This window comes from Ambystoma mexicanum, chromosome 2p, assembly GCF_040938575.1.
Source record: "Ambystoma mexicanum isolate Mex_15411 chromosome 2p, UKY_AmexF1_1, whole genome shotgun sequence".
Classification (NCBI taxonomy): domain Eukaryota; kingdom Metazoa; phylum Chordata; class Amphibia; order Caudata; family Ambystomatidae; genus Ambystoma; species Ambystoma mexicanum.
In genome coordinates, this window is record NC_090923.1 from 809,873,442 (window position 1) to 809,898,870 (window position 25,429).

The 25,429-nt window shown below is 44.7% G+C and overlaps 1 protein-coding gene across 1 annotated transcript in view; it reads right to left on the reverse strand.

The window, feature by feature from the left end:
• Positions 1-25,429, reverse strand: part of PLD3 (phospholipase D family member 3) — a 533,798-nt gene that overhangs the window by 256,237 nt on the left and 252,132 nt on the right. The window contains exon 7 of the mRNA XM_069644484.1: positions 20,183-20,310. Coding sequence (XP_069500585.1) covers positions 20,183-20,310 — 128 coding nt within the window. The remainder of the gene's footprint in view (positions 1-20,182; positions 20,311-25,429) is intronic.

Genomic DNA, 25,429 nt, shown 5'->3' on the forward strand with positions numbered 1-25,429 from the left:
ACCAAGTACAGTACCAGATTCCAGGTACAGTAAAAACCTATAACAACTTTTGTGATTACTCACAATTCTAGTAGGTGAGTAAAACCTAAGGGTGTAATATACAATTACAGGTGCTTTTGAGATCAGTGAAACACAGATTGAGATAAACAGTAACTCTTGTTACTTATTTTTTGGGATGCCACACAGCTAACCCAAGGTAAGTAAAACCCATATACTTTAACCTCACAAGGAATCTAGGTTCGATCTTTCCTAGGTGTACAAGTGACTTATAAGGGTCAGTTAGAACCAAAGACTCTCTGGGAATCTTCTACAACAGCACAGGGAAAGCAAAACCCAATATTACACTTACTGAATGACTCACAGTTATTATAAGTAGGAAACAACCTAATACAGACTTATTCTGGACAGGCTAGCAGCAAGTCAGGGGAAGCTGTTGGGGGAAGCAGTTAGGGGACACTCATACAATTATCCCAACAGGAATAATCTGGTGAAACCAACACATTACTTTTGGGAAGAGGCGCAACCTAATGACAGGTGAGTAATATTCCTTCACATCTACTTTCTAGTAGACTGGCAAAACGGTTTCTAAGGAAAGAAAGATGTTAACCATACTTTTAAGAATAGTGCATCACACATCCAAGGTAAGTAAGAACTTTTGTAATTGTACACCCTTAGGGTTACAGTTACCAACCAACTCTTTTACAAGTAAGTCACTTTTAAACACTTATTTTCTTTTCTAGGGAAAAGGCCCAATCACTTAAAAGTCTTTCCCTCATTCTTGGGGCATGAGTGTTCTCAGTGGGCAGTGTCAGAATAGGCTCTTATGTAGCAAAAGTCCTTAGGAAGACTGGGCAAACAGGTGAGTACTTTACTTTTAGAGTTAGCAGAGGGTCCAGCGGCTTCACAGAAGACACCCTACCAGTATTCTAGCAGTGGGACTGGGTACACTGGATGAGAAGCCTCCCCATCACAGAAAACACCCCACAGCTACACAGAAATCCTAACAGACTTAAGGTAAGTACATACCCGAGTCAACACAGTACCTCAGCATTGAAGAATATTTTGCAGCAAAAGGACTTCAGGATCTGCAGCCAAATACCCGGTCAGTGGATTCCTTGTCGAGGTGACTGAAAAAAAAGACCCCAGAAGGAATTTTGCAGCGGGGATCAATGGAGAAGGTTCTAGGCAAGGTTTTCCTCATGACTGACTATGGTTCTGCGGGTTTGGCGCCTTTTAAAGGAGCACAGAAGAAGACAGAAAATCGCGGTTGAATTCTCATCATTACAAAGGTCCAGCACTCTGTTGAGGGGACTTTTCGGACTCAATTTGTGTCTCTGGAGATACACCAGGATGCCACGAAGATTGAGTGAGATTCGGAAGACCGTGCATCGCACAATGGTTTGAGGTCCCAGGGTATTGGGTATTGCAGCAACGCAAGGTTACAGCAACACGTGGGATAGCTCAAAATGCAGGTCTTCTTGAGTCTAGTGGGTCTCAAAAGGATCTGGGTCAGGGCCCTCGTATTCGGAGTCCCCAGATCGATTGGAAGGAAGGGCTACAGCAGGCTCTGGTTACACAGCAGGCTCTCTGGTTGCTGGAAATAGTTTTGGCTGCTTTTTCTTCATCATCCACTTCGGTTTCAGTTACAGTGGTCGACTTGTCTTCAGCTGCCAGGTTCGCACTATTTAACAGGAACTACAGCACAACCTCTACATTCTCTCCCTGCATTTTACAGCAAGGGGCAGTCTGGTTGTCCAATCAGGACAGTCAGCCCCCACTGAGATTTGTCCTCATTCAGGCAAGGAGGAAGACAAAAGGCTGTGGAGTTTTGGACTCCTCCCTCGCTTCCTGCCCTCACAGACAGACTGGAGTCTGGACGGGGAGTCCAGGGGACTCCCACCGAAGATTAAAAATCACACAAAGGAATTTCCCACACTGGATGTCAGGGGAAGGAACAAGAAAGGAAAGGAAACACTAAAATGGCGAAAAAAGAAGACAGGGGCCATTTTGGTCAAATGAGCACCCTTCGGTACCTTTACTGCAGCCCTGAACACAGCTCGCGGCAAAGGTGCACCAAATTAATACAAGGTATCACTGCCACCAGCCATTAAAGGTATGCTTGTCACTGTAATGGAATTGTTACAGTTTAAGTGTGAAAGGGGATACATTGCATCTCCCCAGCACTCCACATAAGGTGGGGTGTGCTGGCTTCACAGAATAAAATGTAAAAAGGATCCAAAGATCCTTTCCACCCTTGGGAACTGTAGTATGAAAATCTTACCTAACACTCGAAATGGCCAAAAGGAGTCTGAAAGGATTTGTCTCCTGCCCTTATCCATATAAGGTAGTAAGCCCCCCCGAATGTCTACTTTGGAAAATAGAACCGGCCATTGAAGGGCCTCCAAAATAACCGACTTGCGAGGTAAGGGATACCTATCCTTCTGAGTGACCTTATTAAGGCCTCTCTAGCCCAAACAGGGGCATAGCTCAGTGGTATCCTTCTTGGGAAAGAAGAATAGAAAGGCTCCAACTGGAGACTTAGATGGTCAAATTGTTCAATTTTTTAGGGTTATTGTCAGGTAATCTTTCAAGGCCTTCTTTTCAGGGGTTGACAGGATAAACATTCTACCAAAGGGAACAATGTCATGTTCTGCCGTCTCAATAGCACAATCCTCGGGACGAGGAGGGGGTAAGGGTTAACAATGGCTTCGGAGAAGACCTCAACGATGGCCTGATATTGCTGTGGCACATGATTGAGATTCGAAACAGAGAGATCTTCATTATAATCAATCAGGACTCTGGATGATGTTTGGGTCTTTAGATCAGCAATAAGAACCCAGAAACAGTGAACCCGCAGACCAGTTCATGTAAGGGTTGTGCCGATGAAGCCATGGCATACCCAAAACCACGGCAATACAATAGATGGGTACCCCCTACATCGCTGGCAAGAGGGGAAACAACCAGAAACAAGGCACAGAAATCAAGCCAGCGGATATAAACAAGTCCACTATAAACAACACAATCCCACCAGTATTCGGGGCGGTCCCTCAATCAACACCTCAGATCACTACACGTAATACATAGACAAGTTTTTTTGAAAAATGTATTTATTTTTCTTTATTTAATTAGAAACATTAAAATGATTATTAAATAGATCAGAGCTCATATAAGAGTAAGTATAAATATAGGACATACAGTTATACAACATGAATAAAGTGCAAAATGTGAAGAAAAATGCTAATATCACAATAGAGCTGCTGGGAACTTGCTGCCCAATTACAAGCTGGGTAATAATCACCATCGTCCAAAATAAGTCCAAGTCAATGTCGAAGGATAAAATCCACTCGAGAGAAGGGAATCCCTCGGGTGGAAAAAATCCTATTCAACCGAATATAGTCAGGATGGTTTCGAAATGAATTCGAAGATGGATTAAATCCTGATAGTGGCAGCAAAAAAAGTTGTTAGTTCCGAATCTAGCAGTTTGAACATTGCAATAAACAAGAAACTGAAAGGTCTTCACAAAAATGATATGGGATGCTATACGTCAACTACTAAGGTGACATGCGAAATAAACCACAAATACGTAAAACAGTATCGCGAGCATGGCGCCTTAAACCAGGTAGTTTCGATGGAAAACACATCGAGCTGGATTACAGATGATGTCCATCTTCGTCAGGACGTAGCATTCCCGTATAAACATTCATGAAGATTCATCTGTGTCTTGAAATTACCATGATCTCAGACCCTTTGGGGGTGGGCCCAGAAGCCTGACAAAAAAGTCCAGGAAATAGTGATCCGGCCACAACAAAACAAATCACAATTGAATTAGATCATTGATCAAGCCCAGATCTGTCAATCAAGAACCATCAACAGATGATTCCTTAATGTGTAGAACGACCTCAACTACATGTACAGAATCGGATGTCGAAAGGTTCCCCAGAAGGGTGAATCTCCAAATGTCATTAAAGGATAGGCGAAGTCTTTTCAAATTCACGCTGCTTCACAGCACCGCCAGGAAGTGTTCATGTCCAGCCCAGCCAATCATTGTTCCCAGCAGCTCTATTGTGATATTAGCATTTTTCTTCACATTTTGCACTTTATTCATGTTGTATAACTGTATGTCCTATATTTATACTTACTCTTATATGAGCTCTGATCTATTTAATAATTATTTTAATGTTTCTAATTAAATAAAGAAAAATAAATACATTTTTCAAAAAAACTTGTCTATGTATTACGTGTAGTGATCTGAGGGGTTGATTGAGGGACCGCCCCGAATACTGGTGGGATTGTGTTGTTTATAGTGGACTTGTTTATATCCGCTGGCTTGATTTCTGTGCCTTATACCCAAAACCACGGGCTAATGGGCTGCCTTGATAATATCAAAGCAGAGATATTCCTGGTGGTTGTTTACGGTCAAGAATAGAGGCTTTGACTGTTGTGTAATCGGTCCAGAAGACAAGGGACGTCCAACGATTCCTTCCACTGCTTGGACCTGTTCCTTGTTTTCTCTGGGAATCTGGTGTTGTCAGGCCCATTCATCGTCAAGAAATATTCCCATGGCACCACAATCCACCAATGCGAGTACTGAATGGGCTTCACCTTGATTCGGCAATAAAGAAACTTGAAGGACCACCAACGAGGAACGTGATGCAGGTCCAAGAGAAGCAGAAAAAAAGGAGCAAGTGTCGACCTTGTGAGCCTGAGCTCCATTTAGGAACAGGTGTTTCCCGAATGCCTAAGAAGAACAATGGGACAGTTGCATACCATGTGTTTTGGGGATGCACAGTGCAAACATAATCCCTTCTCCACTATTTGGTTCCTCTCTTCAGTGGTAAGGGGTCCTTGTAATGAACCCGGTTCTCCCATGGAGGACTGTGGTGCTTCATGGGAACTCTGATAGACAGGAGTGGGTTTCAGAGATAAGGAGCAAGCTTTCCTTCTTTCATTCAGCTTTCCGTTCCTGAAGACGGTAGTCTATTTGCATAGCCATGTCAAGGAGAGGCTGGAAAGAGCCCGGCCGGGCAACACGTGCCAGCTCATATTTAATTTCCTCATTGAATCCTCTCCTGAATAAAGTAAAGCAAGCATTAGCTGACCAATCGGCTTCTTTAGCCAGCTGCTTAAATCTGGGGACATAGGTAAGCATGTCCTGCGTTCCTTGTTGAAACTCAAGCAGCTTCTCTTGGTATGAAAACAACATGTTGCGCCGATCAAACATGGCTTTAATGGACAAAACAAAGCCATCATAGTTGTCCAATTGTGGGTCTGCAGAGACGACTAAGGTGGTAGCCCAGGTGAGGGCATTACCAGCAAGGTGAGATATAATAAAGCCTGCCTTGGCCCCATCAGTAGAATAGAAATGGGGCTTAAAGGTAAAGTGTACCATCCAGGAATCCAAACATGGCTGCAACATCTTAGGGGAACCATCATACTTCTCCACCACACCCCCATGGCTGTTCTTTCCTGCATGAAGGTGTTTCGAGACAACACCAGTTGCCTTAAGGCCACGTTTTTGGCTTTTAAATTCTGGACCTCAGTGGAGAGTTCATGCATACCTCACCATAAATCCTGGACTGAGGGATCCATATTCGCAGGTGTAGTGGTTTGGTCGCGTCTCAAACTGACAGGTTTTGGAGAATGTGGAACAGGGCTCACCTGTGGAGTCTTTTACAAGGATTTATTAGCTGTCTTTGGGCCTCATTACACGGATGGCGGTAAAATACCGGTAAATCCTTACCGCCTTACTACGAGGTCCCTTTGCGGGTTGGGGGATTTAACGCCTGCTTTTTGCAGGCGTTAAAAACCAACCCGCAAAGGGACCCAGGGAGCTAATTACGGAACAGCAATTTGCGGTACTGTAATTAGCGCCTTCCCCATTCCCATTGAGCCCTATGGGGCAAAAATGGGAATGGGGAAGGGCAATGGTGGAAGGGGGAATTACCGCCCCGCCAACCTTGGAATGGGGCGGTAATTCCCCTTTCCGCCAAGGCGGTGCCGGTATTTTACCAGCATGAACCATGGCGCTAATAGCGCCATGGTTCTCCGCCATCCGTGTAATGAGGCCCTTTGTCTTGGTGTTCTTCTTTTTAGTCTGGGTTTCATGTAAAAAGGGGCAAGCCTCCCCTGACGCCACCCTGACTAGTAGGAAAACCACCAGGCAGACTGACCCCAGGGAGTCAACCCAGTAACAGGGGTGGGGGGGGGGCGGGAAGGAGGGAGGGAAAAAACCTGTAGTTGGTCCGTGGTTGCGCAGACCAGGTAAGTCCAGAAGAGTGTTGCAGGTTAATGCAGAGCATGTTAATCCAGGAATATGCAGCAGAATGTATGCAGAGCAAGCTGATCCAGGAATATGCAGCAGAAATTATGCAGAGCAAGGAACAGGACAGAGAACAGAAGGACCAGGAAGGAGAGGAGGGAACCAACGAAGCGCGACAAAGACAAAAGGGAACCAGGGAGAAGGAAGGAGGAACTAGGACAGGGAGAAGTGCGCTGAGCAAGGGCGTACTGACCAAAGCAGAGCAAGCAGGTCCAACGAAGCCTTGAGACGCAAAGCCCGGTCGTGTGCCTGGCACATATGAACGCTGTCTGAGGAAGACTAGACTGCATTCAAAGCTAACCAGGAACACTTGCGGTGGCCATATTGGTGGAGGAAATGTCTGCCGCGAGCCATACACGGGACATCCAAGCTTGTCAGAACGTCCAAGAACAGTAGGTCATGACACACCCTTAGGTTGACCTTTGGTACTTCCCTTTTTGCTGCACAACTTACGGGCATCTGGAGCTAACAGAGAAATGCTGCTGAAAGAGTCTATAACAAGCAGTGCTTATTGTCCAACCTGGTTATATGACTTTGTGGGTCTGTGCGGGCAATTTGAGCGAGAAGGGAGAAAAATTGCATAGGACATGGCTGCTTTTGGAGTGGAGAGGAGCAGCACTGAAGAGGCAGTTTGAGCAGGCACTCCAACGAACTTGCATAATTAATTATTTATCGCCACTTTCTTTGGCTTAGCCACCAATGTTTGAGGGGGAGGTGGTGTGGGCGTGGGGGAGTCAGTCTATGGGTGCCCTTTAAGCCATTTGGGAATTCTCTCAGACAGTACTTTTCTATTTTCTGTTGCAATCATTAAAACAATGATGAAAAGGAAAACTATGGTGCATCTCTCAATGGAAAGGGAAGACCCCATCAACGATGCAAATACTCTCATAAGCAAAATTGAGCTACTGTTGATTGATTTTAAGGAGTCTGATGAACACAATGATAGAAAAAACACTTAGAAAGCACAGAACACACAAATATGAGTACAGAAGATTTACTCACTGCCCTGCTAGTGATATAATCAATTCTTTTATATTATCATCAAGCAAGAGCACGTATACTGTAATTCAGAAGGAAAACTGATACAATCAACTTTAGCATTTGATCCAGCAACCAAAGAGTATTTAATTCCAGACGAGGTACATCATTCTTGCCCTGGAGCAAGGCAGCTGGCGGAGGGTGTGGCTGACGCCAAATTGAGTCCCAAGACCCAAGTTAATTGTTCGGACTCCCTATTTTGCCCCAACTGATAAAGGTGGCATGATTGAATTCATTGCCAGTATTATTATATGCCCAAATAAATGTTTTCCATTTGTTCTGGACGATAACAACCTGTTGACTGTTTGCAGAATGAACTCTGAAATGTGTGTGACCGTTAATGTCACATTAAGGGAAAGACTAGTTCTATATTGGATCATCTAGTAACCAACAGATATTGTTCCTCGAACATTGAATGTGCTTTGAACACTCAATCAAACTGTTAGAATTGTGTGCAGTGTCCTTTGTGATGAATCCCAGATGTCGTCACTGCTTCCATGGGGGAAGCCCCTTCCCAGGAGTTCCAGGAGGTGAGGCCGCTACCCAATAGTCCCCCTGGGGGTGGTACTCAGTGGGTGGATCTCATGGGAAGGGAAACCCTCTATGGGACAAGGGACGACACTTTGGGGAAAACACGGTATAGCTCCCCCCCTACACCCAAACCTCCCTCTCCCTCTTAACCTGCACAGGACACAATAACCCCACCCAATTCCATGTGAATCTGTATAATAGACAATGTCACTTCCCTAAGAAACACTGAGTCAAGGAAGAACATTGAGTACAGGGGTGACTAATACTGGGACGAGGAAGAATTGCAGAGTAATGTTGATACTCCACTGAACCAGTACAAAAGCACAAGTCAATTTGTGTCAAGCAAATCTGAATGGAACATAAAAAGGGATGAAGGACTTTCTAGGAAGAGAGACCCTCCCAAGAGGAAGCAGGAGATTCGAACTCCGCTGGAGGAACTCTGACGCGAGAGTGGGACGCTTACCTGTCAGCAGAGGCCCCCCCTAACCAGTCTGCCGTGGTCCGAAGATGGAGAGAAGCAGATGCCTGGGCAACCAGCTGAACGAGAAGGCTGGAGCGCATGGTCAGGACGAGATGTGCAGCCCAGAAGCAGGGAATCGCTGCAGTCCTTGGAGCAAGCAGAACCTGGCCGGGAAGCCAAGAAGAACTCGCAAGCACCTGCAGACGAAGCTCGCCGGTAAGCCTTCCATAGAGGTCGAGGAAGCTGAGACGGTTGGTGGGAGACCCGAAAGAAGGGAGAGTCATGAAAGAATGGTCTGGGTCCTGTGGCGAGTTACATGCCTCCAAGGAAATCTTCATAGTCACAGTACCTGGCACGCTCGTATACCAGGCGGACATAATTGGAGGGGAACCGAGTGCGAGTCTGGGACCCACACTCACAAATCTAATCAAGGCTTCCAACGAGATATTCACAGTCACAACCAATATACCAGGTGGACAGAAAAGAAGCCAGTGAGAGTCTGGGACCCACTCCCACAACAGATGGTAAGGCCTTGACAGAACAACCCTATCCTGAGAAGTAGTAGCTCATGTGAAGCATATGTGGAGAATGGCAAAGAGAGAAGCACATCACATCTTCTTGCCTAACCGATCAATAGTGTCCTGACAAGTAGTTGAAAGCCAAGAGAAGGGAGACATTCTGTTGGTACTCAAGCCTGAGCGGACCAAGAGAAGAGATTCCTTTTCTCAATCCAAAGGGTTCGAATTGGAACTTTGTTTTCTTTAAGAACTTTCTTTTTTTACACCATTTGGATCCTTAATTTACCTCTTGAAAAAGAACTATAAACTGCAGAAAGGATTAATTCCCTCAGGCAGCGGTTCCCTTACCCACAGGAACTGTGAATTAATGTCCAGGAGAGAGTGTTGCTAGGTCTGGAAAAGATCTGGGGCTACGCTAATGGCGGGACTGTCGGGACTCAGGGCTAGCTAGCCTTTTGGTTGTAGCCCCTGCGCTTGTATCAGCGGCTACAACCAAAAGACCCAGGGCTATAACCTGCTCAGCCCTCTCCTCCACCCAGAAACACCTCTGTCCAGGAGAAGGGAGCCATTCTCCTGAACCAAGAACAGTAGTATCAGCTTTAGTTTAATATTTTTTTTAAAACATTTCTTTATTGATTTTTAACAGGGTTACACATGAATCCTAACCATGCAAATCCCAAACATCTCATCCCTCCCCATCCTCCCCTCCCCTCCACCAGTGCCACCAGTCCCCGATTTCCCAACTCTCAATGTCCGTGGGTTACTGTGGGTCGTAAATTCATTGCGTGGATGCCAGTTTGTTCAGCAATTGTCCCCAGTCCAATGCCAGAGCGTTCTCCACCTCTGGGTTTGTTTAGGTAAGCTGCTTCTGCAAAGCCCCATCTATGTACATCCTGGAGTCATTGCCCCAGTGATGGTTACCAGGCCTTTTCAAAGCGATCGCTATTCGCAGTTTGGCTAGCCTCAGTAAGAATCCTGCGACTTCATTCTGTGTTTTATATTTCTTCGTCCCGGTAACAAACCCCACAGACACACCTCATACGAACATTTGTACCTGCTCCCTAATAATGGTTTCAGTCGTTCCAGCACATCCCCTCAATACTTCGCGATAGTTTGGCATTCCCAGACCATGTGCCAATGACACGCGTGATCCCTTCTGCATCTCTGGCAATCGCGAGTTGAAGATAGCTTATGTAGTGCAGTCTTTCTGGTGTCAGGTATGCCCTATGTAAGTAATACCGCAATCACGTGTGGCAATTCAGCAATGGCGCAGACATGTTTGAGGTAAAAGGGGACGGGTTTGGATGTGATGATGGCTGGCTTCCTGGGTGGCTTGATGGCAGCGATGTCGCCTAAAATCAAGAAGGATTGGGGATTTCTACAGACCCAGGATTCCCCTCCCCAAACCCAGGTCATAACCCTATGGAGGCTGGACTCACTGTAAGACGTTTAGGCTTGCAGTTGCAGTTGCTGACCAGTTACTTCACTGGTCCTGGGTCCAGGTCTGCTATGACAAGTTCATGGTCTTCACAATTGTGGATATGGTTTTGTCTCTAGTTTTGCCTTCTTCCTTGTCCAGGAACGCTGTTCAGGCTTTGTTTAATGTCTTTCTCTTTTTCAGATGCAGGTGTTATATTGCTGCCCAGACAGCCTGAGGTGGAAGAGAATCTCCCGATGGGGAAGGAGGCATGTGAAGGGCAACGGTGGTTAGAAACGCTCCTTCTTGCGGGCATGGCACTGGCTATGTTGCTGGCTTACGGACTGGTTTTCCTTGAATTCCAGGAGCTGCAGGGTGACTGCATCTGTTTTCGAGGAGCCAGAGAGCAAAGCAAGTGGTTTTCAGGGAGCTGGCAGAGGATCCGGAGATCAAGATAAGTGTTGCTCATGTCCGTTAGGTTGGGTCAGAGCAGATATGCGGCGACCGCTCTTGCTGCTGATGCAGGAAGCAATCCTGAACGCAAAGCACGGGCGTGTACCCAGGGAGTGGTTTATAAAGCCCTGAGTCCACATGCATTGCCGGCTAGAGCATTCACAAGGGCTTAGGAACTGCAAAACTAGATGTAGCCATCTTGGGAAAACAGCTCATTTGGTTCTTGGCGTCAGACATCTTGGAATGGACTGTTTGGAGCGTGTCATGAATGAAGGTGGTCCAGCCTCCCTTTACCTGCAGCGTTAGTGGTGTCTCGTGCTCTGTGATCATGATAGATTAAGAGGTTTGCAGGTGTACTGAAATTGACACTTCAGGTGACAGTTTGCCCCACCACCCACCCCCAAGTAAGCAGATGCCAAACACGATACCCATAAGGAAGGAGAAGTGTGCAGTTGTGCTTTACTTAAAATGATCATCATAATCATAAACCAGTGTTTGCAAAGCCTGTTCCAAATGTTTTCCCCTTTAATCTGGCTGCTCTCGCTTGTATTGTGGCTAATAGCTCACCAATCAGTTAATAAGCCCCCACCCCCACTTTGCTGCCACTCATGAGTAATTATAATTTTCAAATGTATTTGATCTGTGTAACCCCAGAAGGAACATGGTATCTAGATCCATTGTTCATTTAACTGGCAGCCTCAAATTAGCTAGACACTCCGATGAGCGTGGGGACACTTTTGTTAATAAATACTTTCAGTGGTTCAGACACGTCAGGGGGTGTCTATCAATTATACATCATGACCTACTGCAACAGAGCGGCTATGGATCAGGAAAACTTTGATGAAATTGTTGAAGGATTAACCGTTTTTGGATAGCAAGTTCTACCCCAGGCAGGCTTCGGTATGCAAAGTTGTAGGTGTGTTACCTGCCAACATAATGCTGCCCCTGTCCTTACAGAGCTAGTTTTGATGGGGGTAATGGCTGGTCAGCAATTGAAACCAATTTGTTCCACAAATTGTAATTATAACAGTTTTTTTAAGGTTTCTAAGCGCATACCCGGGAATCGAACCTCTGTTGCTCTGCTTCGTCTTGCTTCCAAGACGAGCGTGTTGTCACTGAGCTATACTACCAGTGCCAATTGGAGGCCAATTGGAGGAGGTAGATTGATATCAAGTGGTGTTGCCCCTCCAATGACCGGAGCTAATATTATGACTCCTGTCACTCCAGACTCTTTCCATCAGCTAAAACTTTGTATGTGGAATGTGGCTGGTCAGCGTAATACAATGTGATTCCGATTGGAAAACATTTATTGAAACTAAGCATATCATCCTTTTCCAGCAAGCCTAGAGTATGGAGAATTTGGATAAATCTATTTATGCCAGTAATTCTATTCCAGCATGGAAGGGTGCAACTGATATTAACCTCTATAAATGCTTCTATCCATGTTATTTTCACTGACAATCCACATTTACAAATATTGAAACTGGAGGTTTATGGTGGCCCAACTTTAATTTTGTTTATCTACTCAAGAACGACCTCCCTTAAACTTGCTCGTATTTAGTTAAGAAATTTAGAAAAGTGGTTTGAATTTGAAGAGGGTAGTTACAATCCTGTTGGCCATGTCAAGACATTAGCAGGGGACTTCAATAGTCAGTTTTGCACCACTTTGTGTTTTGCATGGCATTTCCACTGAGGAATATACCTATTGTGGTATTCCAGACTGTAGTACTGATGATCCACGCCACCAACATCATTCAGCAAAAAGACTTGGTACTTTAATTATGAATATGGGCCAGAGAGCCTGTAACAGTAGATTTTCAATCGATGTTACCGCTAGGCTGACATTTATGATCGGGACCAAAGGCAGCCACATTGATAAAAAATCTATAACCCCAAATGGCCCATGTCAAATGATATATTAAGTCTTTGAAAGACCCGAGAGCCATCGTGATCCAGCTGTGTTGTATTTAGATGGGGAGCAACGTGATATTCGCTACACTGATGATCATGTTGACTTTAATTTACCGTTACATAGGAGCAATAGTGGTTGCTCTGCGAAATGTGATCATTTGAACCCAGATAAGTTTCTAAGTTTTTGCCCAACGTGTATTGTGCCATTTTACCTATCCTCTTGTAGATATGGTTGTGATGCTCTTGTTTTTGCCAAAAGACCTTGCTTTTTATGATAACCTTTTACCATGAGCTTTACAAAGTTTAATAGTGTTGTTAAAAAAAAACTTCCACCACATGACAGCGAATGTTGGGTGGCAAAGGGTGTGCTCCCGGAAGCATTCAAGGGAAATTGTAAGTCCACCTTAGGTAAGACTTTAGAAAACTCTCACTTGGGATACAGGGCTCCAACTCTTAGTATAGGGCTGTACCACAAAAGTAGGTTGGTAGCAAAGGCTGAGCAGCCAGGCTTATCTTAGGAGGGAGAACAGGGCTGTAGGTGGTACAAAGAACTTTGGAGTATACATACAGATCCAAAGAAAAACTGGGCCACTAATGTTATATAACAATAACAGTTTATTTTATATATACACACAAGTTAAGAGCTAAGTACTACAACACAGAATAGGTAACTTTAGGAAAACAATGCATTATTCACAGTAAGTTAACCACATTGTAATACTTTTTAGAATGGCAGTATACAATTCAAAGGCAAGTAAAATACTTATGTAATAACTGTTTCAGGTCAGATAAATTAACTAAAACCAACTGAAGGTAAGTAAATACTTTGCAATTATTTCACAGAGGCCTATCACTTTAGATGTCCATCCTAACTAGTGATGAGTGTCTGTGTCAGTTTGGAGGGCAAAACAGGTAAAGCACAGCTGTAGGAAGTTCAAATGTTCCAGAGGAAATCTTCTGAAGGAAGTAAGCAACAATCTTTGTTGGAAAAAGGGTCAGGGACTTCGGAGAAGTCTCTCTGTAGGCTCACAGACGTTAGGCCTGGGCCTGGGCAAACGTGCATGGGCCAACTCGCATCAGCACCCCAGCAACACAGGAGCAGCAATTTAACTATATGTCATTTCTACCAGGAGTCTCACAGTACCTTAGGAGTGAAGTAGTTGCAGCACTATGCCCCCACGATGCAGCTGCAGCAGACCTGGTCACCGGATTCTTGGTCAGGCAGACGAAAGAAGGGATACTGGAGTGGATCTCACAGCAGCAGTCGATTGAATTAACGGATTCTTTTTGGTCGATTCGTCTCACTTTCTCGGTTCTGCACATTCAAGGGGTGGAATCTTGCCTCTGGAGGTCCGGAAGGAGTACACCAATGTTCTGGGAGGATTCAATCATCGAAAGACAATGCACTGCACAGTGGCCACAGGCCCCAGTGTATTGGTGATTTGTAGCCCGTCAAGGTCACAGCTCATCGTGCGATGGCTCAAAATGCAAGTCGGCTCAAGACCGATTGGTCCCACTTGTCTAAAGGGGAGAGTTCTCCTTGTCGGAGCTCTCCGGGCTCTTGGAAGAAAGGGGTGAGACAGCCACGTTTACTCATAGGGCTTCATACGGTCAACTAGAAGTGGCTGCAGACAACTTCTCCTCTTATTCCTCATCTGTTCTTCTGTTCCAAGGGTCAGCTGGTCTTCAGTCTCAGGATCCATGCCTTTTATGCAGGAACCCAGCAAATCAGCACCCATGCACCATTCCAACTCTGGGTGGAGGCTGTCCTCTCAGTCCTCCCTGTTCCAGGACTAGGTCCATAGACCATCTTTACGGTTACTTGAGAGGTTCAGCTTAGGTAGCAAGGGCCTTAGCGATAGGTTTGGGAGATTAATTAGAAGAACCAAGCTGTCTAGAAAGATGTATAGTTTTTGCATTTACTCCTCTCATTCTTTCTGAAACCAGTCATGTGTTCATACTGGTTCCAAGCAGGCACACCAGAAGACAGAAAACAGCAGTTTCAGACTACTCCCCTATTTCCTGTCATCACAGACATGCTGGTTCCTTGGCAGGCTCCACAAAGGATTCCCACAGAAGACAAAAGTCAATGCAGGACCTCACACTCCCAGCACTGCAGAAGAAGGACCAAGAAGGGACAAGCAAAAGAAAAATGGCAGAAAAAGAATACAGCCACCATTTTGGGTCAATGGTGACCCTTCTGCGAGTACAGCCTGGAAGTGAAAATTGCACAAAACTAGGTAGGATAAAAACACTGCCACCAGCCATTCAGTTTAGCTTAGCACTGTAACCAAAAAGGTTACAGGAGCAGTGAGAAAGGGAATACGATGTAGTCCCTCAGCACTACACACAAGGTGGGGTGTGCAGATCTCACAATATAAAAGTTAGGAAGGATACTAAATATCCCCCTGTCATTGGGAACATTAGTTCTCACAAAGAAATTAGCAGAAAATATCAAGGGAAGCCCAAGGTGCTCCCTGCCACACTGCACAGAAGAGTGCTGTGTGTAGCAAAATGCAATGACAGATGCCATAGAACTTAGAGGAAAGCATTTCTCAAAGAGCTACAAAAAAGAAATACAATGTATTTCAAAAGATAGGGTAAAAGAATGGGTGAGTGCGGAAAAAAGATTCTCACTCACCCATGGAAACGGACCAAAAATCTATAAATCCAGCAAAAAGTGTTGGGGGACAGCTAGTATTTTATTCACAGGAGATAGTTCCTGGTCAAGATTCTCAAAAAAATGCTTAGTTGTCTGGACCCGATGGCCTCCCTACAAACCTTTAAGACAGGACTCTTGATATGGGTACCTTTTTTTAAATTTAATTTATAAAAAGGTAATGTTACACCCAGCTACTGGTGGCAAGTCACAATTGTTCCCATATTTAAGATATCCTGGTCAATGAACAACCTATTTAATTGACCGATTCCCTTTGCAAGTTGCACAGTAAGGTCCTGCTTAAAAGACTAAGGCTTTGTGTCTACAACAACAAAATCCTGATGCATGTCCAAGCAAGTTTAAAAAAAGGTGCACAGACCAATCAGGGATTTTGCCTTTCAATAATATTTGAAAAATAGATGGTCCATAAGGGTGAATCTTTGTATATTTTATTTGTATAGCTTAGGTCTGCTTTTTATGGAGGTGAATAGACTACTTTGTAGAGAAACATATTGGACCTAAAGGTCAATCCGCTAATAATAATAGCGGTTAACTCACTCTATTCAGAGAACACAGTAGCAGTTAGGTGGGGCAATAGTGGTAAGTGCACCCATTCTTTCTGTGTTTTAGCTCCCCGGCTGTTTTCACTTTTTATAAATGATTCAGCTTCCATGCCATCAGCATTAACTGGTGATGCTCCAAAATTAAACAGTGCAAGGATTTCTTTTTTACTATCTGAAAAATGTTTGCGCAGGCCAATCGGTGTCCTAGAAATAAGGGCAGCATTATCCGCAGAGAATTTGGGACCAGAAAGGCCTCATTATCAGCAGCACTAAAACAAAAGTTATGTCATGCCACAGAAGAAAGCTGAAGAAATAAATCAGCTATGAGGTTGGAGTTTTATGATTATTTTGATTATATGGGCATTTCATTGAACAAAGGCTCATGGGCCCACACCTTTATAAAAGTGAAACCATTTTAAATAAACGGTCAGGTGCTACCATTGCACCCAGAATTCAGGGCTCACGTGATTTCAGCAGTGCTATATGGCTCTCAACTCTGGAAATACATCAACATTGAAAAATTAGTAATTGGAGAAACACATTTTTAAAGAAGTTATTTCATTACCAAATGGTGCCCCAAATGTTACCCTTCACCTGGAAATTAGCTGTTTGGGGATTAAATATGGGTCTGACTTTTTTCCGCAGCTCAAAGTATCAAGGCAGCCAGGCTTGCTTTATTGTAAATAGACAGAGGGAGACCCTAGCCTTGGGTAATTCATGTGCATTCAGATTTAAATAACATTGGGTGGGGGATTTTATGGGGTAACCCATACCTAATCAATTGTACCATACCACAAAGGTCAATGAGTTGTATTGGTATTGGGCACTGTTAGGGAGAATTCTCATTTATGGCTAATTTCCCTTAACTAGTGAGTCCCTCAGCAGCTTTGCTGGCTTTCTGGGGTTTATTTTTTCCACCTAGTAAGAATGGGAACCTTTTTCCCACTCTTACATGTGTTTTGCCATGTGTATTTCTACTGTTTGTGTGATCTTGGGCTGTGGAGCTACACCACTCCATGAGCCCAACTTTTTGTGTGCGTTACACAGCACCTTCAGTGCAGTGACACAGGGTTGTCTCTAAGACTTCCCCCTGACTCCATTTTTCTGGGGCGGACTACTGTCCCCCAGAAACAGGTAAAGTTGCCATTTACTTTATGTAGTCATTTAAACTGCAGACCCATTACACCCCATTTTACATGGAGTATTGGAAAGGGTTAATTCCTACTCCTTTTTGTCTGCACCTCTTGGAGCTTTGTCGCTCCCTCAACACTAAGACTTGGCTGGTGGCAGTGGTACCTACCCTATCTTTTCTACCGCGATTATAGTATATAAACGTTGTACTGTTTTAGGCTATTGTATTAGCCTCGAACTTAAACCTGCTTGACCAAATAGTTTTTATTTTGGCTCCAGTTGGGTTTTATCGCCATTTCTTTTTGTTAAAATCCTTCTTGTGGTTTACTTTGCGCGGCAAACCAGGTTTTCCTTCTTTGTTCGCCGACCTTTTGCGGGCTTCTGTCCAGAAGCCCTCCTTTGGCGTCTGGGTGTCTAGGTGGGCTGAATGTGAGGAAGGTGTTTAGTCACCCCCTGCACAGGGTCTCCTTGGAGACCCAAGTCGCACTTTGTGTCCTTTGGCGGAGTTGGCTGTCTGGGCTGGACAACCCCTCTGCTGTGTGATTGACAGCCAGGCTGTGTGAATGGGGGATTTTCTCATTAAAGGCAGGACTCTTGGGCTGGAAGTCAGAGTCGCCACTGGAACTACAAGAACTGAAGAGAAGCGGAGAAGAAGACGGCTGCTGCAACTCCCGAGTCCCGGTGAAGCCCTGCTGCAGTTCTGAGCTATCTACCCTTCAACAACAGAGAAGATCCAGTCCGGAGTCTTCTTCCCTTGGGCCTGGTGGGATCAACCAGCTCACCTTTCTACAGCCAGAAAATCCTCTTCTGGGTCGAAATCACTGCACAGTGCTGTAGTGGTCCGGATAGCCATCAGAAGAACCCTCTCCTGTTTTTAAGGAGCACACCTTTTATTCACCGTTGCTTTTGCTGCTGCTAGCTTCATCCCTGGGTAGTGCAGATCGCTCCAGACGTCCTTCTTGTCCCCACGACTGAAGCTTCAGGAACCGTAAGTCTGCAGGAACTACCAGGAACAACTGCTGTGGCACCAGCTTTTCTCCATACAAATAAGGTACTGTGTCCATTTGGTCCTTCTCCATCCGACCTTGCGGAATCGGGGTGAACCCTTTTCCTCTACGAAGGCTTGTCCTTTCTTTCTTCCCTCTTATAACTTTTGCTTCCGTTTGACAGTATCCAAGTACTCCTGGCATCTTGAATCGTGAACTAGCCTAACAGTGTGATCCTCGACAACAGAGCCCCTGCTCCATTTGACACTGGCGTAGGCCTATTGACTTATCTGCTTTTTAATAAGTGTTCTCCGATTCGCCTGCCTTGACAAAAGTATTGCCTGTGATTTTATCCACTATTCCCTGGTTTTAATTCTTTGTGCTAAGTGTGTTTGACTACGGTTACATTTCTTCCCGCGGGTACGATTTTCTTTAGTAAGACCGAACTGTCATCACTTTTTGACAGTAATCGCGTATTAACCTACGGTAACATCTTTTGTTTCACAACACCGGTCCGTCAAATCCTAATGTACTTACCTTGAATTGACCTGAACCAGAGGAATTGGTTGTGTGTAGTATATTTTAGAGTGTGGTTTTATTTAATAGAAGTGAAGTGTTTTGTGAACAGATGGTTTAAAAATAAATATACTTATTTTTTTTTAACCAGAAACCTTGAGTCAGTGTTTGCTTGAGTCACAGTGATTGTGGTCCTTTGTGTAATCTCTACTACTGCTCATTTTCTCTCGAGATAAGTCTGGCTGCTCCGCTACTGCTACCACTATAACTGTGTAGTACAGGCTTGTACCAAAAGGTGAAATTGTACTGCCACTTGTAGACTTAATTGTCTGTAGTGTTCCCTAAGGATACTGCAGAGGATTCTGCCTAACAGGCACTTGCGGATACCCAATGTAAAAATCGTACTACACCACTAATGAATGGAATGGTACACCATGAACAAATATTTTAGCACTGAGCCCTATTTGGACAAAGTGAAACCATATTTTCCCAAAAAATGGTTTGTTAACTACCAGGGATACGACCCCTGCGACATTTGTACAGAAAGTGGACCCAGTGGGAGGATTCTAAATGCCCAATGTGGTCGTAGCCTACTGGGGATGAACAGTTCTTGCTTGGGTGCCCATAAATGGCATAATCCAGAAGACTATGGTTAATCCCATCAGTTAGAAACTGGGGCATTCGGACTGTGCATGAGGCAATTCATCTACATGGAGATTTTACTAAGCCACATGCAGTTTTCGCAGGATCAGTTTATTAGTGAGGCTTAGATGAATAGGCTTAGATTTATAAAGTGTTAATTTTTGTTTGCCTGTCAGAGGCAACTAAAAGGCAGGCTCTTTCAGGCCCGCAGTCAGCTCCTCTTGTTTGTTACATTCAGGGAGCAACAGAGCCAAGATGAAGCATGTGTATATCATGTGCTTTAGAAATAATTAACCTAATCAAAAATTACTCTATTCAAAAAACACACTGAAATTCTAATATTAAATTATTTTTAAACAACTGTACAAATCTACATAAAGTCAATCTAATAAAAAGCAAGCCTTCTTCACAGGCGTGTCCATTACAAACATTGCATGCACAGATTATAATAGGAGTACATTTTCTAAAAAACAGAACCACAGTTAAGTCAGTAAATCCAATTTGTATCCCAACAGTCCTTCCTCCCTTTGGCCCAGTCTTACAGATGAGGTTTCCTCCTATATAATTCAAGAAGCAAACTATGGCATTATATCAAAATATATAAAGCCCTCTCTATAATATTTGTGATACACCTTCGAACAGTTCCTACGCTTATGAAACCTAGTTGACGAACTTTAATACTAACCCACACTTCCAGAACACACAAATACAGAAACAAAAGCTTGCGGAAAACCAGCACGACTTCAAACCACATCATTAACATAATTTTAAAGTCCATAAATCATTGACCATCTGGAAGGAATTGACCTACATGTAAAGGCCAGAGGAGTAAGAAGAATGTTATAGTTTTGCGGTTTCGCCCAAGGTCAAACAACTAAATCAGGCTCACTCATTTTCATGTTCTTTCCGCAGTAGAGTTTTCAAATTAAATTGACCCATTATATTCCATTCTAGATCTAAATAACTATGACTGCACTGGTATTTTTGATACTCAGAATTGGCATTACATTTTAAACAAAAGAGGATGCCACCACATACCTGCGTTAAGGCTCTCCAGTCCATGTTGGCGCTTCCAATGTACAGGTGCTGCTCATCAATAACCCAGAATTTGGTGTGCAACACCCCACCAGTCAAATTGTTCATATTCACAATACGGATATCAGCTCCTGTGTCAAATAGAGATTGAACAGACTGATGATCAGTTTAGTTTCCAGATTCCCCCACACCTGAAAGCTCATGTGGACTCCGGTGTTTCTGCAGTAACCACACCAAGATTACTAGTCCAGCAGCATGAGGGCCAATTTACTTACGCTAACCTTTTCGCGCTCTGAAACACTTGTGTATGAGCATGATACAAATAAAATATATCATAACCTTGCTTCTTTTCAATCGAATAACTATTGTATTGTTTTGTGAATCGGATCTAGAAACACAGATTTATCCTGAATGGATAAAAACACTTAGAAAGCCCATCATCTTTTGAAACCTTCACATTCTTTCAACTCAAGCGGCTACAATTGACCCACCCCTGATTTTGCTATACTAAGAGCTATTGTATAGAACTATGTATCAAAGTCACAGGCTTGAACCTACAGGATGGGAGTGGGTGAGCTTTGGGTATGAGAACGGATATATGCACTCTATTGATTTAGGGATAAAGGTGGATCGCTCGGCTCCCCATTCCATTCCCATCTTCGTGTAGCAAAACACTGTACCCTTAAAGCAATAGTCATGCCTGGAAAGTATAAGAGCCCTGCTCAAAATGCAGATGGCAAAGCAAAAGCTGCCAGCTTGTGGGAGCAGACACCTGTGAGCTGCATGCCCCTAGTGAACCCCGGTTGTTAAAGTGGGAGGGGTTTGCAAGTGCTGCTGGCAGAGAATGTCCAGGGCCCTGTTCATACCTGCTTCCAGATATCAGGAAGCTATTTGGAGTATTGTGAAGCAGAGAATCAAGAAAGGCAAATCAGTGGCCTTTAGGGAAGTTTGCTGGAGTCACGTCCACTGGCAAGGGTTTTTCCAAGATGGGAGATATTCTCTTTATGAGCCGACAAAGCGAAGTTACTGGCCGGTTTGCAGCCTAAGACAAGCCACATAGGGAACTGGTCATTTGAGCCTTAGGCACAAACCAACACTCACACGCTCAAACCAACACACACCCATCCACACACACGCGCGCTTGGTGGTTTTAGGGTGGGCCCAATTGGCTGGCCGCCAAAACATTTATTTCTCTAACTGGTGTGTGACTGGAGGGCTGGTTTAGGCCAGCCTGTGACTGTATGTGTTTATCTAGGAGACACCCTGGCCATTCCTCAAGTTTGCTGATTCGTACCTGTGTTGCTGGTTACCATTAAGTCCGGCTACTAAATTTTAGGACCAGGTTTGGCCAAACTGGTTGCACCTTCGGTATCTTGACTCCTGCTCTAGTTTCATCTTTTGGCTGATGCAAAGTTCCTGGACTGTCCCTCATTGTCCTCCTGGTCTGACTCACTGGCGGGACTGGATGTCCTATGCTAGGACTATTTTCTAGGCCGTTCTTAGTTTATTCCCTAAAACTGGGACCCAGTCTTTTAGATTGGTCTCTTTGATTCCTATGGGACACATTTGCCAACTCGAACGCTATTAAAGTAACTTAAAAAGGACTTATCTGAACATTGATATTTTTACTGGGTTCCCCTTTAGGACCCTTGGATGCACTGCCAAGGAATAGAATTTTAGCTGGTATCCCCTTTTTTCTACAGATTTTTAATGGCACTCCTGCCTATTGAAATGCACTAGGATACTACAGATACATGTTTATTTCAGATCTAATTTTTCTAGGTGGGCAATGAAGACTTGTAGATTCAATACTGTAAGCCTAACCCTATTCTGACTTTGGCTGGCCTTCTGGGTATTGTAGGGAAAGTATTAACCCTTTCCCTCCCTCCAGGTATTGTATGGAGTTTACAGTTTACTTACATATTAATATTTTATTATGAATCAGAGGTTGTGGGGATTAGAGTGACTGTTCATGTCTTGGCAGGTCTGGTCCTGAATAGGACTGAAATGTTTTTTGGACGCTTAAGAGTCCCCTTTCCCCTACACACCCCATAGCATTACAACATACTTAGTTTACAAGCGGGTACAGGTCATACGTGACCTGAGGAGTGGGAAGGGTCTGTCTAGAACCTTCACTGTTTTTGAATACATACAATTCTGTATTGTCACTCAAGTGCTAATTTGAACTATGTGCTCATTTGAACTATGATTTTATGGGTAACCTTTATTCTATGACAAAACAGGAGGCTCGCATTATGCTTTTCTTTCTTTAATACTGCCACAACAGCTTTTAAACTTATACTTTTAAACATCTACATTTGTGCTTTTTTTTTCTGACATAAAATAAAAAATAGCCAATCCGAAGTTTAAAAGTTTCAAACCAGAGTCTTACATCTCGAAAAAGCTCTCAAACTCCAACTCCCAAGCACCTCCAGGAGTGCAGTAGTCCTGACCCTATCCCATGCTCCAATGCGGTGAGAGGTCATCCTATAAGAACCCTACTGTCCCAGGTCCTTTCCCCTTTCTTTTTGCTGCCATGAGATAAGTACATCATAATTCACTCTCTTGTTTAAGATTTAGCTATATCAGCATAGTATAGAACTTTGCATGAGAAGCTCGTAAGCTGCGCGATTGTAAACTATTTAACAGACTGTAAATACAATTCTTACGGTGAACTTTATCGAACGTGTGCTTCAGTGTGTTCGTTTCGTTTTCTCTCACTGGTTCGCGTCGGGCGCTGTGAGATATTTTTGTGAAGAGGAGGCGGGGCCGGCGCCGCGAGCGAACGCGCTCGCCTCAGGCTCCCGGCCCCGCTCCTCGTTTCCTTCCACTCGCGCCGTCGAACATGGCGTGTGGCAGGACCCAGGGGAGCGGGAGGATCTGAATTCCCCCGGCATCCCCTGGGAGTTCTTCCGCCGGCAGCGTGCAAGTTTTCATTGCGTTGCGTATGCTGAGTGAGGAGAAAAGCAGAGTGACACGGTCTTAGAAGAAAAAAAAAAAGTTATAATCAGATTTTCCACGGGAGCAAAAAGGGATTCATACTAGACTGCCTCTTATATCTAAAGAGCCTGCAAGCTGAGGAGAGAAAGGCAGAATTGACTAAAAGCTGCAGATGACTACCATTGATCCCTTGCTGACAGCACAGCAGATAGCCTTGCTAACACTATGGCTCATTACAAAAGCCCCGGTGCCACTCCTTCTACCGCACCAGAATGGTCAGAGGAGGAGTGGGAAGAAAGTCCTTACCAACAGGACACAGACCTGTCACAGAGCTTTAAGCAAGTACTAGGAGATTCCTTGACCAGAGCAGTGTCTCAAGGAGTGCAGCCTATTACCCAAAGGCTGGATATACTGGAAGCTGTTTTTAATTAACAGCAAGCTCTGCTTGCAAAAAAGAGAAAGGCAGAATGCCAAGATAAAGAGCTGTCAGCCAGACACCCCGAAGATGGGGTTGAACCCAGGGGGAAGAAAGCGGCTCGCAAGAGTAAACACTCTATGACCCCCCGAGCAATCTGGATAGGGAGGATTCCACTTCCCAAGAGAATAGCAACCCGCTCGCCAGGCTTAAAAGAGCCTTCCTGGAGAAGAAAAGAAGCCAGGACAGACCCCCTACCCCAGGGGTGAGTAATCCAGGGGACAATGATGAAGGCTACATGCCTGATGATGAGGGTGATTAGGTAGAAGAGGATCACCTTTACAAAGAGGAGATAGATCCTCAAGAACCTGAGAGTTCAACAGATATGTTTGACCCGGAGGCTATCAGCCACCCTAAGTCCTCAGAGTGGGTCCCATGGCCCAGAGTAGCAGCCTACATGGCTCAACGTATAGGCAAGCCACTGGATAGAGAAATAAGATCGCGGATGCGTTCAGAATGCCCTAGACCGGAGTTGCCAGGCAAACTGGCCGACACTCCTTAACTTTACCCCAAAATGGTCACCTTCGTTACAAAGACGGCGAAAGACATACGGAAGGGCGTAGACCGAGCCTGGTGAGGGTGCCAAGATAAGCTCCTCGACGTAGCAGGCCCATTAGCAAAAATAATGGATCTCGCGGAGAAAGCGAAAGACACAGGTACCCCTGTAGATGCTTCCGTATTAGCCAGTTGGGCTCAGAGAGCAGTATGCATTTTGGGAAACGCGAATTGCGCCGTCAGCCGAGAGAAGAAGAGTTCTTCTTATGATCGACAGCAAGCTAAGCGACTTAGCGACTTAGCGTTGTATGAGGCAGGTGAAGGAGCAATAGGCCTACTTTTCGGCGAGGCATTCGCTAAAGAAATGGCACAGTTCGTGGGAGCTTATTCAGCTCTTGAACGAGCACAAAGCTCAATCAAAAAGATTTTCCCCACTCGCGCGCCCAATATTGGGAAGGGAAACAACAAGACACATTCTTCCCGTCCAGGTCTAGATTTCCCAGAGGACGAAGAGGGAGAAGTGCATACCGGCAACCAAATGCCTCAGGAGGTGAGTGCAGTGAGAGTACGAGTGGGAGGGAGAACCCTCCAGTTTCTAAGGGCATGGCAAGCGTTATCGCACGATGCATGGGTGCTGCAGGCAGTAGCAGGACTACAGCTAGAATTTATGGGGAACCCAGTTCAGAGATCAGAACCCCATTTTATTCAGATGCCTCGAGAAGAGGCGAGATTGTTAAACAGCAAAATTCTCCAATTAGCAGACAAAAATGCTATAGAAAAAGATACGCAAGGAGGGCCAGGTTTCCTCAGCAATTTGTTTCTTTTCACAGGGGGGGGGGACAAAGTACGCCCTGTCATAAATCTGAAGAAGCTGAACAAATGGGTTGTTTACAACCATTTCAAGATAGAGGGCATTCATCTACTTCGAGATCTCCTCCGGACGGCGGACTGGTTAGCGCGATTAGACCTCAAAGACGCTTATCTAACGATTCCGATAGCTCAAGAGTTTCAGAAATATCTGAGATTTCGGTGGGAAGGGGAGACATGGCGCTTCACGTGTCTTCCGTTCGGCATAGCATCTGCGCCTTGGCATTCACCAAGCTGATGAAACCTGCAGCAGCAGCCATAAGAGAGCGAGGCATTCGCATAATCCTTTACCTGGACGACATTCTCGTCATGGGTACAGACAAAGTCACACTTTCCAAGAACGTACAATGGATATTCACGCTCTTGACCTCTCTCGGATTCCTAGTAAATTTAGACAAATCCCAGCTAGTGCCGGTGCAGAACATAGAATTCCTGGGTTTCAGTATAGACACAAACAAGGCAACCCTAGAGCT